We start from the raw sequence: 16977 nt of genomic DNA, 5'->3' as shown, positions 1-16977 counted from the left end.
CAGAACCATTTCCATTAAAAGATCTGACCAGTAAGAACTATAAATGTCAAAGACACACTGTCAGCATGTTTTCAGAAGTCTTTAGCTTGCAGCTAAATTCATGCTTGGTTTGTGGGTCTGTCTCTAAACACACGAGCTTCTTTTCATTCATGCTCAGTTATCACAAATACCATTGTGTAATAAGGCATTGTACATCAATTGTACAAGAAGTAATCTATTCTTGCAAGCCTAAGGTTCAGGCTTCAGACTACTTCAGACTACTCAGAGTTCTCCCTCTTAGACAATTTTCTAAAACTCTTGGTAAAATACGAGGTCAGGACAGCGAGTAGAAGGTTCAAACCTCTTGTCGGAACTATGAATCATAAAAACCTCTGAGAATGAAAATGTGAAGTTGAAAATGAGCCTTCTAGACATTTTTAAATTATCAGACAGAAGCCTGTTCAAGATATGAGTCATACCTGTCTAATATCCCAGTTGACGTTCCACTGTTTCATGTTATTGTAGCGCCAGGTCTTCACTACATCACCCACACTAAGGTCAATACGGATCAAGCGATTGGGAGCAATGCCGAGGACCTCATCTTTCCGGCTGCCTTTGAACCTGTTTGGGGGGGGGAGTACATTTTGTTTAGATTCCTCTAAGTTAATTAATTTATTTTTTTTAGATAAAAGTCAGTCTTGAGTCCTCCATATAAAAATGATTAAACTTCTTCTACAGAACTACGCTTAGTCTGATGACTTTGCACATTGCTGGTGGAAGGATGTTTAAAATAAATCTTTCTGTCTGCCTAAAAAGTAAAAACAAAATCTTAGGCTAGTTTCATTAACTACATTTCTGCCGGTCTTGGGCGTGCATTTCCCTCGACTACAGTCTCTGCTTTTATGCTGTTGAAACATTTATAATGTTCATAACACACAGAAGGAGGATGTTCGAGGTCAAGTGCTTTATAATAACCTTGTCACAGTGAATTTCGGTCTTTGATGTGTTCACTGGCACAGAATCAACTCTCAAAAGCTTTAAATGAAACTTTAAACTTAACCTGACAACAACGTATGAAAGCCCAAAGTCTGGCAGGGCTTGCCAGATCTGCAGGAAGCGCATCAATGCATCTGTCAGGGAGAGCTGAGCCACGTTCTGGTATGCATCCAGGATTCGGGGGGTCAGCTGGAAGAGCAGGCAGAGGGTAAAAGGTGAGATTTAATTATATGTTTGCTGCCATGAGCAGTTGGAGATTTGCACAGTTGCACAAAATTACTGTACTGCTCTTCAGGAAAATGATTAAGGTCATTTAGGTTGGTAATTTGGGCAATTGCGAAATGCCACACAGAATATATGAGATCAAAAATACTGCTTTGTGAAAACAAGACAATAAATCTGCAACATTTATCCTTTTGTGGCCTGTTGCTACATCTGTACCTGTTTGGGTTTGTACTTTTTATGGTAACGTGGTGACACCAGACTGTGAGTATTGATGCTTTCTTCGCTGGCATTTGCACTGCTGGAACTAGAGTTGGTCTTTTGCATCGCCAGGAAAGAGCGGATACTCTGGATCTCACTTTGGAAACTGCTGTCAGCGAGGGTCCTGCCTTTAGATGCCAACCGGCACCCTGCCATCCACTGAGCATACTGCTGCTCCTGCAGGGTGAATTTCAAAGACACAACACAGAAAAAAGAGCATGAGAGACAGGTGTGACTGTGGTCAGAGCTGAGATGATGAACTGAAGATAGAGGCATTGAAAATGAAAGGATGTCACATGTAGAGATGAGAAGAGGTGTATGGGTGTGCGTGTGGCCTCACGTTCTCACAGCGAAGATAGACCTCATTCATGCCTTCAGGTGCTGGAATCAGAAGTCTGATAAGGAACTTCTGAGCAGCCACATTAACGTCTGGAGCCACCTCACATCCTGTGTAAAGGAGCAACATTAAAGTGGTATCATTACATTTGAGGTTCCTGGTTAAGCTGTTAAAAAAAAAAAAGCGTGTAGGAAGAGACTGATATGATCCCCGCTGATTCTCCTCAATCCTCTAAGACCCGAACTCTTCCATGTCATGCATTTTTAATTTCTCTTTGATATTTGGGCATATTGGGACCCGATGAATGTAAAAACAAAGAATCACCAGATTTGTTTGTTGTTTTTACCCGATTTTTGTTCCTAAGAAAAATGAGAGCCACATATGAGGACATTCGTTTTAAATTTTGAGGAAACAGAGGCAGTATAATGTCCTCGTGAGCGGATATCAGGCCCTTGTAGAGCAAAATTTAGTATTTTGGTCTAGACAACCCAAAATGTGATGTCCACATATGTGGACGCCAGGTCCTAGGAGGTTAATTCACTTTTAACTCATAGTACTTATCTACCTTTAGGTGTTCACTTATGGCAATATATTAAAACTCAGTGTCTGATATGTGATTCCATATGTGTTGGACGTTTTTGGATTTCTTCACTGACAACATTAACACCAGAAGATCTAAAATGTCACCCCCAGATTTAACATTTTCAGAGAGTCAGTCAACTTCATCACTGTTCTCTAAATATAATACCTGCACACTTCTTCATGGCAGCTTTTGGTCCACTGTCTCCTTTTATTCTGACTATTTACGCTATAATTATTTAGCAAATTGAGTCATTCCTTTCTGTTTTAAAACACAGTCATGGAGCCGTTTCTAAAGAAGCATAACTTTCGCCCATATTTCCTTAGTAACTGCAGACCGATACCAAAGTTACCTTTCTTTGCCAAGATTTTAGAAAAAAAATCTCATCTCCCAAGTTGCTTTCTAGATAAATACTTTTAACATATTTGAGAAATTTAAGCGTGACTCTACAAGTATGCATAGTATATAATCTGCTCAGTTAAAGGTGTAGAACATCCTTTTATTTCATAATTCTGGTGCTTGCATTATTTTAGTTTTAATTGGCCTCAGTGCATTCTTTTAAAACATTTGAAGCATAATGTAGGACTGCAGGGTTTCTACACTGGTTTTCCTCAACCTTTAGTGTCCAAATAGGAAACGGCTTCAGTTTCTACTAACTGTGATATCCCTCAGGGATCCATGTTAGGTCCTCTTTTAGTTTCAATTTATTTGTTACCCCTTGACTCTAGCATTCATAAATACAACATTTACTATCACTGTTATTTGATGGCACCCAGTTTGATCTGCCAGCCACACCTGACATTGACCACTCCTTTAAGAACCTCTTCAACTGTTTGAATGATCTGAAATCACAGTTAGCCAAAATATCCTTCAACTTCAAATCATAGCATAACTGAAGGTATTTTGCCTTCAGTTAGGCATTCTGCTAGTCTTTACTGATACAAAGAAAAGACATCATGTCACTCCTGCTGTAGATCAGCAGTATGGAAGCTTGTTTGTGCCACATAAAAAAATGACTTATATGTCTAAATTTTGGGTTATAATCTCAAAATTCAAACCTCAGAAATCTGAGCCAGTAAATTGAATTTTTGAGATACCTTACTAACAATATCAACTTAGTTCCCCCTGCTTACAATCAAGCTTACATACACATGCAATAGCTACCTGTGAAATTTCTAAAAGGTTTTAAAATTGTACTATTTGTTTTTAAAGACCTCCATGGCCATAATATATTACAGGTCTTTTTCCTCCAGGTCCTTCAGCGTATCATCCCAATTTCTCTTAACACCTGTTTTTTCTCAGCTAAAAACAGGTGACCTGTCATTGCCTCTAAGTCCTGGAATAGTCTGGCTTCCCACATAAGAACCTGCTCAACAATTGACAATTTTCATTCAGCTCCAAGACCTACCAGACCCATTTTCGTCAAGTTTGAAGTCTCTCATGGTTTGGTCAAGCTCACTGTTAATGTTTTCTGCTACTGTTTTATTTAACTTCTTACCATTGTTACAATTGAGTTGTTTTTATTCTCATTTTCTGACTTATTTTCCAGTTATTATTTTTATTATATCATCTATTTAGGCAAGTTATGTGTTTTGTAATTGATTTTTGGGGACTTGGATTGCAAATAAGTGTGCCTGGAAATCACTTTGGGTAAACATCTGTTATTTTAAAATGTGCTAAATACTTACCATTCTGCTAATAGCATGGTGCACTATATATAGTAGAAAAACATAACATAAAAATACGTAACGAAGTCATTACCTTTGAGGTTAATCATTTGAATGGGCTCTCCTATGCTTTCCTCTTTGCTCTTGAAATAAGAAATGGAGGTATCTTGGAACTTGAACCAGTATTGCTTGTACCCCTTCAGAGTCAGCCTTTTGGGTCTGAAATATACATGTAATCACATTAGCTGATTTCACTGGGGATTTTTTCCCCCCAGATTCATAACAAGTTAGAAATAAAGAGGAAGGTTACTAATAAATATTTATTTATTTAAAGAAAATGAAATTGATTTTAACCAGTTGGAAACCAGATCTCACCTAAATATCTTCAGGTAGTCAGTGAGGTCTGGTGCTGTCATATTTTCCTGGATAAAAGGCAAGTTTTTCAGTTAATATGTTTTAGCAATAAAACTGTTAGTCAATCAATGTTAGTTTGACATAAGACCAAAAATTTAACTCAATGCTGTCTACATCATCAGTGGATTTGGATCCAGGCTAATACTACCATTAATGAAATATCTTAAATCAGGTGTTCTTAAAGCCAATCAGGGGGTCAAGGAGGCCCATATAGGAAAAATTCTACCATGAAACACTGATGTGCTGGTCTATATTTTTTTTAACCATGAGTCAGGTGCATATCACATTTAATAATGTCAGCTGTACTTGTCAGTGTTAGGAAGGTTAAAACTGAAGTGGAAATAATCCCTCTGTTTCATTCTGTGATCAAAGTAGTAAAGTGTACAGTAGCACATATCATCACAGGCAGCCACTGGCCTGCAAGCCACACTTTGAGAAGCCTGGACCTAAATTGTTATAAATTTCTGTTCCCTGTTATTAAAATAATTTAATTTTAAAAAAAACTCGGGTGAGACTATTGTATCTGACCAGCAAATCAGATGCAGAGCTGCCTTCTCCCTCCATCTTGACCTCCAGGGACTGCAGGGCGGAATCCAGATCGTCCATGGCTGGATTGTTGCTCATGATCTGGGGCTCTGACTGAGCCACCTTACTGATATGATACTGCATGTAAAACAAGACAGAGAAATGTCCTATTTAATCCAGTTTTATACGACACTGCTTTACTGACGATTGAATAGACCAGATATCTTTGAGGAGTGGGAGAACATATGAGTCTCTATATTATCTGACATCCAGCGAAATGTCCACTTCCATTAGAGTGATTCACATATTTCACTGTCAGCAGATGGATTTTCTACCTGCAGAGCTCCAAACAGCATCATCTCCTCCTCGGTGCAGTCGATGTCTTCCAGCAGGATGGCCCAGCGTGCCTGCTCATAGAGCTGGGTCAGACGTACAGCATCATACTGCAGGGTGGAGAGGAAAGAGAAGGATGAGGTTAGAGAGTTGATATACTGGCAAAGAAATATGCACACACACACACACACATACCTTGGAATCCATATCGTAAGTAGCATAGTATTTGAAGCGAAGCCAGAGTTTATCACTCTCTTGGATGCCCTGCTGCAGAAGACAACGGGACGAGTCCAACCACCTGAGAGGGACAGACAAAGAATATATATGTTTATGATTTCATATTTGTTACATCCATGTTTATCTGTATTTAAAAGCACAAGAAAATACTATTTGACATAATATAGACAGCTTGACCTAAACAAAGTGAATTGGTAACATGATTGTTTTTAGAAACTGCATCTTATAGCAAAACACAGCAGAATAACAAAAAATGTGCAGAACCTTAAGAAACAAACATATACTTCTATATGAACTATATTCTGTATTTCACTTAATTTTACAGTAGTGTACAAAAGTCTCGGTGTGATCATTATTATTATTTAACATAGTCTGAAGTGTCTTAGCCAAGCTTTCTTGTCATTTCTTTAAGTAGTCTTCAAAAATAATTCCCCAGGATTCTTGAAGGACATTTCAACCTCTTCTTTGGATGTTGGCTCTCTTTTGTTCTATTATCTGTCAAGATGATCACACATCTAGGCTCTGGGGAAATCAATCCATTACTGATGGCATGCTTTTACTCCAGTGTGTTTCAGATCATTGTCCTAAACACACTGTGGTCAATGAGATGCTTTCCAGATGGTATTGCATAGTGGATCCAAATCTCACTGTACTTTCCAATGCTCATAATTCCATTTTTACAAGGTCTCCAACCCTGCTGGGTGAAATGCAGCTCCAAACCATGGCACAGCCTCCACTGTGTTTTACAGACGGTTTCTTGCCTCCTCCGCACATATTCACAACCGTTTGAATTAAATTTTTCAAATTTGGATTCATCACTCCATAAGACCTGTCACCACAGATTTTGTTAGCACACCTCAGCCTTTTCTCCCTATATATCTACATTTTTCTCTCAACCATCCTTCCACTGACACAATTTCTGTATTAAATGGATTAAAAGAAGGGACATCAACTCTGTTATTAAGAAAATGGGACAGGGCATAGCTATAGCTAGGAAATGCTCTTTTTATATTACTTCTTCAATTATGAAAGATGTCATTAATGCACTAGTATTATCTCATCTAGAGTACTGTTCAATCATTTGGTCAGCAGCTAATAAGACAGATCTGAACAGACTTCAGTTAGTCCAAAATAGGGTGGCCAGATTAGTGTTAAGGTGTTCATATTATACAAGTATTGATAAAATGCACGATAAACTTTCTTGGCTTTCTGTACAAGCTAAATTATACTATGGCTTACTTGTATTTTTAAAGAAAGCAATACTGGTAAACACACCGCACTTTTTTTTACGCTCAGTTGCAATATCCAGATGAAATACATAATCATGCTACACGATTCTCAACTAACCACAATTTAGTAACTCCTCGAGTTAAAAGTAGCTTTTTGAAAAACTCTGTTATATTTAGAGCATCTTTTCAGTGGAATAAGTTGCCTTATGCAATTAGAGAATTGGCTTCTATTCATAATTTTAAAAATCACCTAAAAGCCTATTTAAGCAGTTTTTAATTTATTTGTAAAAATTGTAAGAGGGTAATGTCACTTGTAATGGAAATTGTGTATTTTGTTTGAGTGTTTTTTTTATAATTTTTAATATTTACATGTTTACATTTTCAGAATTGTAAAACCTTATTGTGGCTGTAAGAGCCAAATTATGTGGACATTTTGCATCCAACTCATTGTCCATCCATCCATCCATCCATCTTCATCCGCTTTATCCGGGGCCGGGTCGCGGGGGCAGCAGCCTAAGCAAAGAGGCCCAGACCTCCCTCTCCCCAGCCACCTCCTCCAGCTCATCCGGGGGAACACCAAGGCGTTCCCAGGCCAGCCGAGAGATATAATCTCTCCAGCGTGTCCTGGGTCTGCCCCGGGGCCTCCTCCCGGTGGGACATGCCTGGAACACCTCACCCAGGAGGCGCCCAGGAGGCATCCTTGTCAGATGCCCGAACCACCTCAGCTGGCTCCTTTCGATGTGGAGCAGCAGCGGCTCTACTCTGAGCCCCTCCCGGATAGCCGAACTTCTCACCCTATCTCTAAGGGAGATGCCAGCCACCCTTCGGAGGAAGCTCATTTCCGCCGCTTGTATCCGCGATCTCGTCCTTTCGGTCACTACCCACAGCTCGTGGCCATAGGTGAGGGTAGGGACGTAGATCGACCGGTAAATTGAGAGCTTCGCTTTTACACTCAGCTCCCTCTTCACCACGACGGACCGGTGCAGCGTCTGCATTACTGCAGCCGCAGCCCCAATCCGTCTGTCGATCTCCGGCTCCCTTCTCCCATCACTCGCGAACAAGACCCCGAGATACTTGAACTCCTCCACTTGGGGCAGGACCTCATCCCCGACCCGGAGTGGGCACTCCACCCTTTTCCGGCTGAGAACCATGGCCTCAGATTTGGAGGTGCTGATCCTCATTCCCGCTGCTTCACACTTGGCTGCGAACCGCTCCAGTGCGAGCTGGAGGCCCTCACCCGATGAAGCCAACAGAACCACATCATCCGCAAAGATCAGAGATGAGATCCTGAGGCCACCAAAGCGAAAGCCCTCCGCCACTTGGCTGCGCCTAGAAATCCTGTCCATAAAAATTATGAACAGAACCGGTGTGTAACATTTTATTTGGTGGTATTCGATGGTTTGGGCCCCAGGAGGACTAGCAACCACTGTTGTGGAAGCTAATGGGGTTCCTTATAAATAAACAAATAAACAAATGCATCTCTCTAGTCCTGGGTCAACTCTTTCCTGGATTATTTCCTATTTCTTAAGGACATGAGTTTTATGTACTGTTTATTCTTCTTTTTCTGTCCTCTATTTCTAACATGTCCCCAAATGTTTTAAGGACACACTCTGCTAATTAATAGCTAACAGCTCTCTGGGAATAGGTGCAAAAATAAAATTTTATGCCAATCAACTGTGTTATCTTTAACATTTTACAAAAATAGAAATAAACAACACCAGTTCATCCCTTGAGTTAGGTGTCATTTTATGCTTGCATGACTCATAGGTCAGTGTTGAGAGTCTAAACAAAAAGAAAAACAAACAAAACATTCTGGTTGCTAAGGTACAAAGACTGGACTGAAAGTGGGCGAAAAATCATTTAATGTCTAAAGTCTGGCTCCTTGGAAGTAAAATATGAAGAAATGACGTGTGGCTCAAGACTTTTGCACATTACTATATTACTGACTACTTATCATAAAGGTAATGATATAATGTGCTTTATGTAAGCTCACGTATTTGATGTTTTCAAAAAGTATTTATTTGATGTGTAATTATGCAACAATGGCTGAGGCAGCTGAAGTTTAAAGCGGCTTTGAACTTTAGAGAGATAAAGCAGGAGACTTTAAAAAAGCTGCGACTGTGCCTAATTTATTACATCAAAGAGTCTAAAAGCCCTTCAAACAGCTCCTATTTTAATACATTTGTAGGCACTGGCGGTAGTATCTTTATGAACCAGCATGCGCATAAGATAAAATACGTCTGAACTCGAGATCACAGGAGGCCACTGCTTCAGTAGATACAGCTCTGAGTTCTGGAAACCCCCAGTTTTCTTTATCAGGACTGATAAAGAAAAAGAAAAGTGGCGAGTGATTACACCGGCCTTCTCTATTGTGGGGTAAGAATACTAACTGAGGCAGCATCCCTGATAGCTAGTTCATAAGAGGACTCCGTTTGTGGGGAACTTGTTTGTTAAACATCTTACATCAGTGTGACATGGACAATGAAACTCTATCAGTTCCCCTCTGCGATGTAAACACCTGGTTTGACAGACTGATACCTGTGCACACATACCTGCCATTGATGTGAGCCTTGTCCACAACGCTGGCTGGGCGGTACTGCTTGGCTATGACCTCAGGGGCAGGGGGAGGCTGAGTGACTGACAGCATCTTGTAGATGGCCTCCATCTCCGGTGAGTCGGCAAAGTGAGCGGGCATGCCGTTATACAGACAGGGCCGGGATACTGCAAAAGGAGTGGAAATAATAAGGTTGACCTGCATAGTTTTAATTAAAATGACAGCACACAATGTTTAAAATGTTTTACATTACATGGGAAAGGATTTAATTTAATTTTTACTATGTTATGCCTGCAGTGTAAATAAAATGTGATGCGTGTACCCGAGGAAAGGGGCACCTCGGTCAGGTCGTAGATCTCTGGTGCCAAATTTTTGTCTTTCTTCTTTTTCTTCTCCTCTATGGGTCGAAGGAGGGAGAGTTCCTCAGGGTGACGAATGTCTATTAAAAATAAATAAATAATATGTACAGTAACAGTGCTGTAAAGGTGATAAGTTATTCAGGGGTGTGTTTACTTCTTGTATGAAGCTGATTGTTAAAGCAATACCCAAAGCATAGACTCTGTGGCGCAACGGTAGCGCGTCTGACTCCAGATCAGAAGGCTGCGTGTTCAAATCACGTCAGGGTCACGTCCTTTAATATCTTACCCTCTAATGAAGCTAGATGTTACATTTGTATCCTCACTTAACAGCAATCTGTTAACTGACGATCTTCACTAATAACTGATCTAGGTTCTGCTGGAGCTTTCTTCCTGTTTAAAAGTAAAAAAAATTTTGTGTATTATTGTTGGATCTTTACTTTACAATAAGCAGATATCTTCCTCTTACTGGAGAATTGTTCCCAGGCGGATATAATACCAGAATTAGTACATATAATAGTAAGAAACTGTTAATGTCAATGCTGTCATTTTGCCACTGACGTTCCCCCACCTCCAACTTGTCAGTATCGTTGGATTGAAACCTTGCACTGTGAAAGGCTCTGATTGCGCAGGACATGCACTGTTGTCCTGATAAGGATTGGCAAGAGATGAGAATCTGTTAAACTGACAAGCCTGGTCAAACGGCTGTAACATGACCCTGTGGTGCAATAGTAGTGCGTCTGACTCCTGATCAGATGGTTGTCTGTCTGAGTCACTTAGGCTCATGGTTCTGAGAACCTCACTCCTATCCTCTGACTAAGAAAGACATTTAAACTAGGGCATTTTAATCAATTAAAACCAGGTTCTTATTAATATTTGCCTGTGTGTGATGTGTTTGTAGTACAGCAGATAATTAGACATAACAAGAGATTTTCATAAGTACCAAAAATGGCACATATACTATAAACAAACTTTACTTTGGTATGCTACCCCACCCCAAAAGTTTTCCAGTGTTATTACACTGACACTTTGTATTGAGTCTGACCTGAGAAAATGGCCACCTGCACGACTCTGTGGCGCAACGGTAGCGCGTCTGACTCCAGATCAGAAGGCTGCGTGTTCAAATCACGTCAGGGTCAATTTATTTACTGCTTAAATCAGTGAAGTGTAAGAGTGCATACCAAAATTATAATTTGGTATTCAAAATTTCCTTTTTGTTGAACATTTAGTGCCACTGCAGAGCTGCTTTTCTTTATCTCATCTCAGGAAAATGCATTCCTCTTTTCCTAGGTCTGGCCATTTTCCGCTTCCTTATATCAAACATCTGTTGTCTTTATATTACTTTAAAAACTAATTTATTGTCTATTAGATGCCAACTAGGTGCCTTTATATGCAGTGGTGTGCAACTGCAGCAAAGTGGAATTTTGGAGCATACATAGTCCCTACAAATCCTTCTTGATATTGATCCATACAAACAACATATGAAGCAATGTCACAACAAAGGCAGGAAGCAATGCGGGATTTAAAATTAGAAATAAAAAATAAAAGTTTATAGTCAAGAGAATGTCCTCAACATGGATGTGTCTTTTCTGCCAGTACAAGTGAGCCCTAGGAGCAAATATAATTAAAAAGGAACTGCTTACTTGATAATACCAAGCCTTATCTTTGAACATGTGTGTGACATTTCTATAGACAGATGTCATTATTTTCCCCCTTCTGTGCTGCTTTAAAAAACCTTTCCAGTCTGCTGGCCCCTCCCGGGGATTTCTGGTGAGGAATCGAGACCAAGAAGTGCCAAAATTAGACAAAATGAAAGCACAAAGCAGATGGGGAAGGCCCTCTCTGGCAATAGTTGCAGTCACCCTGCGATGTATTAATGAGACACTTTGACACATTTCACTGATTAAATTATTGTGAACAGCTATATTACAGCGTTAGTACTTAGAATCCGCAACGAGACTGAGAAGGAGAGATGAGAAAAAGAACTTAGATGTATAGATGTTGCTAGCAAACAGATAACTAGACAAAAGAGAGAAATGAAAGAAAGAAAATCTTACTAAGCATTCTGCAGATGCCCATCACTGTCTGGAAGACGGGATTGGAGAAGCAGACCCGGAGCCTCAGTGTAATGCCGTTGGGCAGACCCAGTCTTAGGGGCTTGTGCTGGGGCATGAAGACCAGCTTGGCATCAGCGTGGATACCATATTTCTCCAGAGTCCAGGCTGTCCGCAGCAGCCACCGCTGCTTCTGCTCCCACCACAGCGCATGATCTGACCAGTCCTGTTTGATCTCTGCAGAGGACAGAAACAAAAGTCAGAGTAAAAAGAGTTAAACTATTCAAGAAACTGAATCTGGTCATCTTTACTTTAAAAATATTCTAATTTACTTATTACTATGATGATCATCGGATATTTTAAATGGCATTTTACCTGAAAAATAATGGATTTTTTATTGACTTTTTGTATGGTTAGTTTTAACAAAAGCCATAAAGCGATTTCTTGTCTTTTTTTTTCACCTGTAAAACTTAAAAGTTTCTACTGACCATTAATCTTTTGTAAATATAAATGAACTGTTTTCCGCTTATATTAGGCAGCCATAGTGCTGTACTTGACTGTGTTATGGAAATATGTTTCTAATATTGTCTCCATTCCCATTTGAATGTAACAAATATAAGAAAGGAGTCAATACAGTCTGCATGCACAGCATAACTATTGTAGAACAAACAAAAGGAAATGTGTGAGCTTAAAATTTAGAGCTGTTGTATTGGTCTGCAGCTGCTGGTATTACCTGATCTCCCCCACAAAACTTTGGTTTTCATCTATTCGATACCTGGTCTACCTCCTCATTTACATTATATTACTAATAAAAAGAATACAGTATTACATTATTATTACTGCTGTTGGCCACTTTACTAGATATGTATGTCACATGTCATGTCCTATCTCTCACTCTGCTCTCGTTCCTTTGCTCTCACCGCCAATGGCTCCCTCTCTAGTTCTGCCGGAGATTTCTTCCCGTTAAAAAGGAGTTTTTCGTTCCCACTGTTGCCAAGTAGTTGCCAAGTAGGGGTCCTGCGATTGTTTGGGTTTCCTTAGTGTTTTCACCTTCACAACTTACAAACCATAGCGTCGTGTTTTTTTTAAGTTAAAAAAAATTGTTATTAGTACGTTAAACATTTTACGTGTGTGAAGTATTTTAGGATTCGGGGGAGTTAGCGTAGTTAGTGTATTGCATGGTAGCAACAGTGCTTATGTTTGCAATTGCTAATTAAATATCACAAATTAATTCGTTTAATTTTTAATATTTAATTAGTGACATTTGATCATTAGAAATTGTTTTCTATGCTTTGAGCAACACTGCTACGACACACTATATAACATAATTTCTTTGTTTAAAGCTAACCCCAGCTCACCGCATTTGTGACCTATTGATTAACTGCGCAGACTCTGTGGCGCAACGGTAGCGCGTCTGACTCCAGATCAGAAGGTTGCGTGTTCAAATCACGTCAGGGTCAATTTATTTAGTATCTTACCCTCTGAGAAGTCTTGATGCATGCTCAGATGACTCACTTCAGTCTGAAGACTGAAGAAGTCACCAAACATTTTTCCCACTGAAAACGCTAATTTTTGGGATACCTCAGTATTACATTTGTATCTAAAACCAGCAATCTGTTAACTGAGGATCTATTCTCATAATTCATCTAGGTTCTGCTGAACATTTTTTCCTGTTTAAAATAAGCTTTAAATGTTTAAGGTTTAACATTTAAGAGACTGACATGAAAAACTGTTTAGATGTTTCAGAGGGTGAGAGTGAGCAACGATGTTCATTGGAAATACATCAAAATCTCTGAAAGGAGATAATAACACTTAACAGAATATCAAAAAGTACTTTATGAGGGACAATTTCATATCTACTACCCACTAGTGCATAAAAATGATGAATATATGCATTACTCATTTTTCAAGGGGGTAAAAGTTTGATGAAAAGTTGAGTAAATGACGTTATAACAATAAAAAAATATATCAGTTGTAATTTTCAGACTGACACCTTGCACTGACTCATTGACCTGAGAAAATGACCACCTGTGAGACTCTGTGGCGCAACGGTAGCGCGTCTGACTCCAGATCAGAAGGTTGCGTGTTCAAATCACGTCAGGGTCATTTCTTTACTTAATTCTGCTCCTTATACGATGCTTTACACTGCTCTTATGTGTCCACTACCGAACAATGCTAAGCAATAGCCAGATTGTTTTCAGTATGTTCCCACATGGTTCATATTTGTCTGCTAGTTCTTCGTTTTTCCACACATTATTTACACTAATGTTCCTGAAACACGTCATAGGAAAGTGCAGCCTCTTTATTAACTGGAATATGTTCACTACAGAGTTAAATCAGCAGGACCTTATGGATCTTGGATTGTGAGAGATGCAGCACAACACAGTTACCCACTCTGCATTGATCCTGATGTGATTTGAACATTTTCCTTATTGCTTTTCCTTATTTTCTGTTGTCAGAAGTTCACATACACTCAGCGACAGCTTGGATCTTTTTTTAGACATTGGACAAGTGGTGACACATAATGCATCTGGGAACGTCCCTGGAATCTACAGCTGTTCAGAAATGGCAGCAAGGACCTTCCCAACTTTTCCCATTGTTCTGAACATTGGTCAGTCCAATGATTGCAATGAATTTACTGTTTGTCCACTGCAGGGTTCGTCTGGGGTGGAGTCTGTCTCTGCTGTCAAAGGGCTGTGTAGTCTTTCGCAGGGCTAACACAGCGAGACGTTCACACTTAAGACTGATTTAGAATCACTAATTAACCAAGCGTGCATGTCTTTGAGAACAGATATGCATATAAGGTCATGTCAGGTACGCAACATAGGCTGTGAGCACAAAAAAATTAAAAAGAAAAAAAAAACAGTTTCTTTCTGTTCAAACTGTCTTTTTGCAAATGGCAATCAATAAGATGAAAGTAGACTTAAGGTAAGAGAGAAAGAAGTTATGGATTTTATAAATTTCTTAGATGGTGGACAGACTTAAGGGCGGCATCAAGGCCCAGTAGAAAATGCATAAGAAATATTTTGAATAACAGAAATCTAGTAATGAGCGTAACAGATCAAATACAACCTTAAATGAAAAAGACTGAAATATATTGTGTGAATACAGCGGCGCACATCACACTAGCAATGCTTTATAACATGTGTACAAAACATGTTTAAATAATGCGTGACTGATTTTGATTGAATGCATGCATAGACCTGCTCGCAATTAACAAGTGATCAATTTGCCCGAGCTTTATTTATAGCTTTGTTTCCTCACTTCTTCAATGTTTGCTCCTTGGTCATTTACATTCATCCTCTCTGAAACTAAAACAGCCTCATGTGATTGAACTGTTATGGTTAGATCTTACTGGTGTCTGCATGATCCGTCCAACCTAATTGGTCTCACATTGACAAACTACTTGATGAAACATATGTTTAGACTGATGTTGTGTTTCTTGCTGAAAGCAGTGGCGGCAGAAGTGAACAAACTAAAATTGAAAACATGTAGCAGGTGACAAAAGAAAAAAAAATTTAAGAGCAGTTCAGAGGACTTGTGACACACTGTGTGCTGAATAATTCATTCAGTTTTCTTGCCTTAACTATGCATTTGTAATTTTGTTAACTGCATGTGAACTCTTGTGTGAATATGTAAATTACGACACTAATTTTAGTCTGAAGTGTGACTGAGAGGAAGACAAAGAGAGGAAGACAGAGCTACCCACGTGTCTTTTCCACCAACTTGAGGATAACCCCTCCGATGTGAAGGTCGGAGGCCACGCTGATGGTGACGGGTGGGGCATCGAGCCCCAGGTCCTCCACCGTGACTGACAGGTCCCACGCCGCCATACTGGGAAAAAAAGAGAGCGTGGGATAGTGAGAAAGAAATACAGGAGACAAGCCTGACAGAGCACAGTGACAGATAAACAGACAAACACGGAGAGAGTAAACAGCTTTATCGACCTCCTCCATCTTTTATGTGATGGATTATGGGTGACAAATGCCTTGTGTTTCTTTTTATTTGTCCTTGTTGTTACATATGTGACAACCATGACAAAGACAATGGAAGAAGACGTGTAATTAACTTTCCTTTGTTTCTTCGCCACATTGATCAAACTGTGAAAAATCAGCTCCATGAGACTGAGATGAAAAACTGTTCAGATGTTTCAGAGGGAGTGCTAGGGTGAGAGTGAGCGACGATGCTCGTTTGAAATACATCTACATTTTTGCAAGACATTTAAAACTCTCTAAAAGGAGATAATCACATCCAAGAATATTACAAAGTACTTCATAAGTTCATATCTGAATTATGAATTATGAATATATGCATTAATTATTTTTCAAGAGGGTAAAAGTGTGATGAGAAGTTGAGTGAGTTATTTTATAACAATTAAAAAAAATGTAAAAAAGAAATCGGATAGCTTTGGTAATATAACGCCTCCTTCTGCTTTTCAGGGCATTTAAATATTGAATGAGACAAAGAGAGGATATTTGACCTGCCAATCACTCTTCGGCCTATCAGAGAAACCCAACTTTAACCCACATAATACTGCGCAACATGACACAGACACACACGTATAATGGATAGGATGTCCACTTTGATGAGCACTTCCTGTTTCTAACTTAAACTATCACCATGGATGCACACTTCCGCTTTCTGACCCGCCCAAAGTGAGAAGTTCATCCCCTGTTAAGACAGTGTCCTCCTGCATATGTATGAAAAGTAGAAGCCCACCTTGAAGATATCGGATTTACGGACTGAAATGTGTCTGAACTTAATTAAGAACTGAAACAAGAGCAGATAGAGACAAAACAATGCATAAATAAAAGTTTCACACCCCCTGCACCTCTACTTAGGCCTACACTTTCCACATCTGTATGAGTCTAATCATAATTTTCCATCTGTGTGACCACTTCATCATTTTACAATTCATTTCATGAAGTGGTGAAAGTAAATACATGACCTCAGATGTGTGTATAACAGAGAAGCTTCGTAAACATGCGCATACACACACGCCCTGTCCTAAACTCGCTCTCTGTCCTCATGCTGTCTCTCTCTCTCTCACACACACACACACACTTTAAAGGACAATACCGTCAGTTTCCCGCGTCCAAGGTTTTGAAAAATGGAAACTGGGGACCTCCTGTGCCTCTGTCAAGATCTCTGAAGCTTCTGAAGTTTCCTAGGTTTTCTGTGAGAAGGTTTAGCAGTTTTGTCTCTCTTGGGTTGTGGTCTCTGCTACTTGTGT

At 39.6% G+C, this 16977-nt stretch overlaps 1 protein-coding gene and 4 non-coding genes across 6 annotated transcripts in view; 4 read left to right on the top strand and 1 right to left on the bottom strand.

Annotated features, from left to right (window-relative positions):
• The window catches only part of fermt3b (FERM domain containing kindlin 3b), a 17994-nt gene extending 1017 nt beyond the window's left edge, over window positions 1–16977 (bottom strand). Inside the window, exons 1-14 of one of the 2 annotated variants that reach the window (XM_087850642.1) lie at window positions 16824–16977; window positions 15454–15578; window positions 11748–11981; window positions 9657–9773; window positions 9333–9501; window positions 5510–5612; window positions 5317–5424; window positions 4985–5119; window positions 4418–4464; window positions 4137–4261; window positions 1799–1905; window positions 1417–1635; window positions 1040–1164; window positions 459–600 (exon numbers count right to left, since the gene is read on the bottom strand). In XM_087850642.1, the coding sequence (XP_087706768.1) occupies window positions 459–600; window positions 1040–1164; window positions 1417–1635; window positions 1799–1905; window positions 4137–4261; window positions 4418–4464; window positions 4985–5119; window positions 5317–5424; window positions 5510–5612; window positions 9333–9501; window positions 9657–9773; window positions 11748–11981; window positions 15454–15577 (1755 nt within the window). In that variant the 5' untranslated portion in view covers window position 15578; window positions 16824–16977. Of the gene's footprint in view, window positions 1–458; window positions 601–1039; window positions 1165–1416; window positions 1636–1798; window positions 1906–4136; window positions 4262–4417; window positions 4465–4984; window positions 5120–5316; window positions 5425–5509; window positions 5613–9332; window positions 9502–9656; window positions 9774–11747; window positions 11982–12477; window positions 12575–15453; window positions 15579–16823 lie in introns of those variants that run through there. The other variant, XM_006781309.3, reaches the window with a different exon arrangement.
• On the top strand, window positions 9890–9961 carry trnaw-cca (transfer RNA tryptophan (anticodon CCA)). Its single transcript has one exon. It is a non-coding gene; the product is annotated as a tRNA-Trp (tRNA).
• On the top strand, window positions 10758–10829 carry trnaw-cca (transfer RNA tryptophan (anticodon CCA)). The gene has a single exon. It is a non-coding gene; the product is annotated as a tRNA-Trp (tRNA).
• trnaw-cca (transfer RNA tryptophan (anticodon CCA)) lies at window positions 13133–13204 on the top strand. The gene has a single exon. It is a non-coding gene; the product is annotated as a tRNA-Trp (tRNA).
• On the top strand, window positions 13779–13850 carry trnaw-cca (transfer RNA tryptophan (anticodon CCA)). The gene has a single exon. It is a non-coding gene; the product is annotated as a tRNA-Trp (tRNA).

This window comes from Neolamprologus brichardi, chromosome 2 (genome assembly GCF_056152115.1).
Source record: "Neolamprologus brichardi isolate AB-2024 chromosome 2, ASM5615211v1, whole genome shotgun sequence".
Taxonomy (NCBI): Eukaryota; Metazoa; Chordata; class Actinopteri; order Cichliformes; family Cichlidae; genus Neolamprologus; species Neolamprologus brichardi.
Note: the sequence above shows the minus strand (reverse complement) of the source record. Positions and strands in the feature narration are given on the sequence as shown.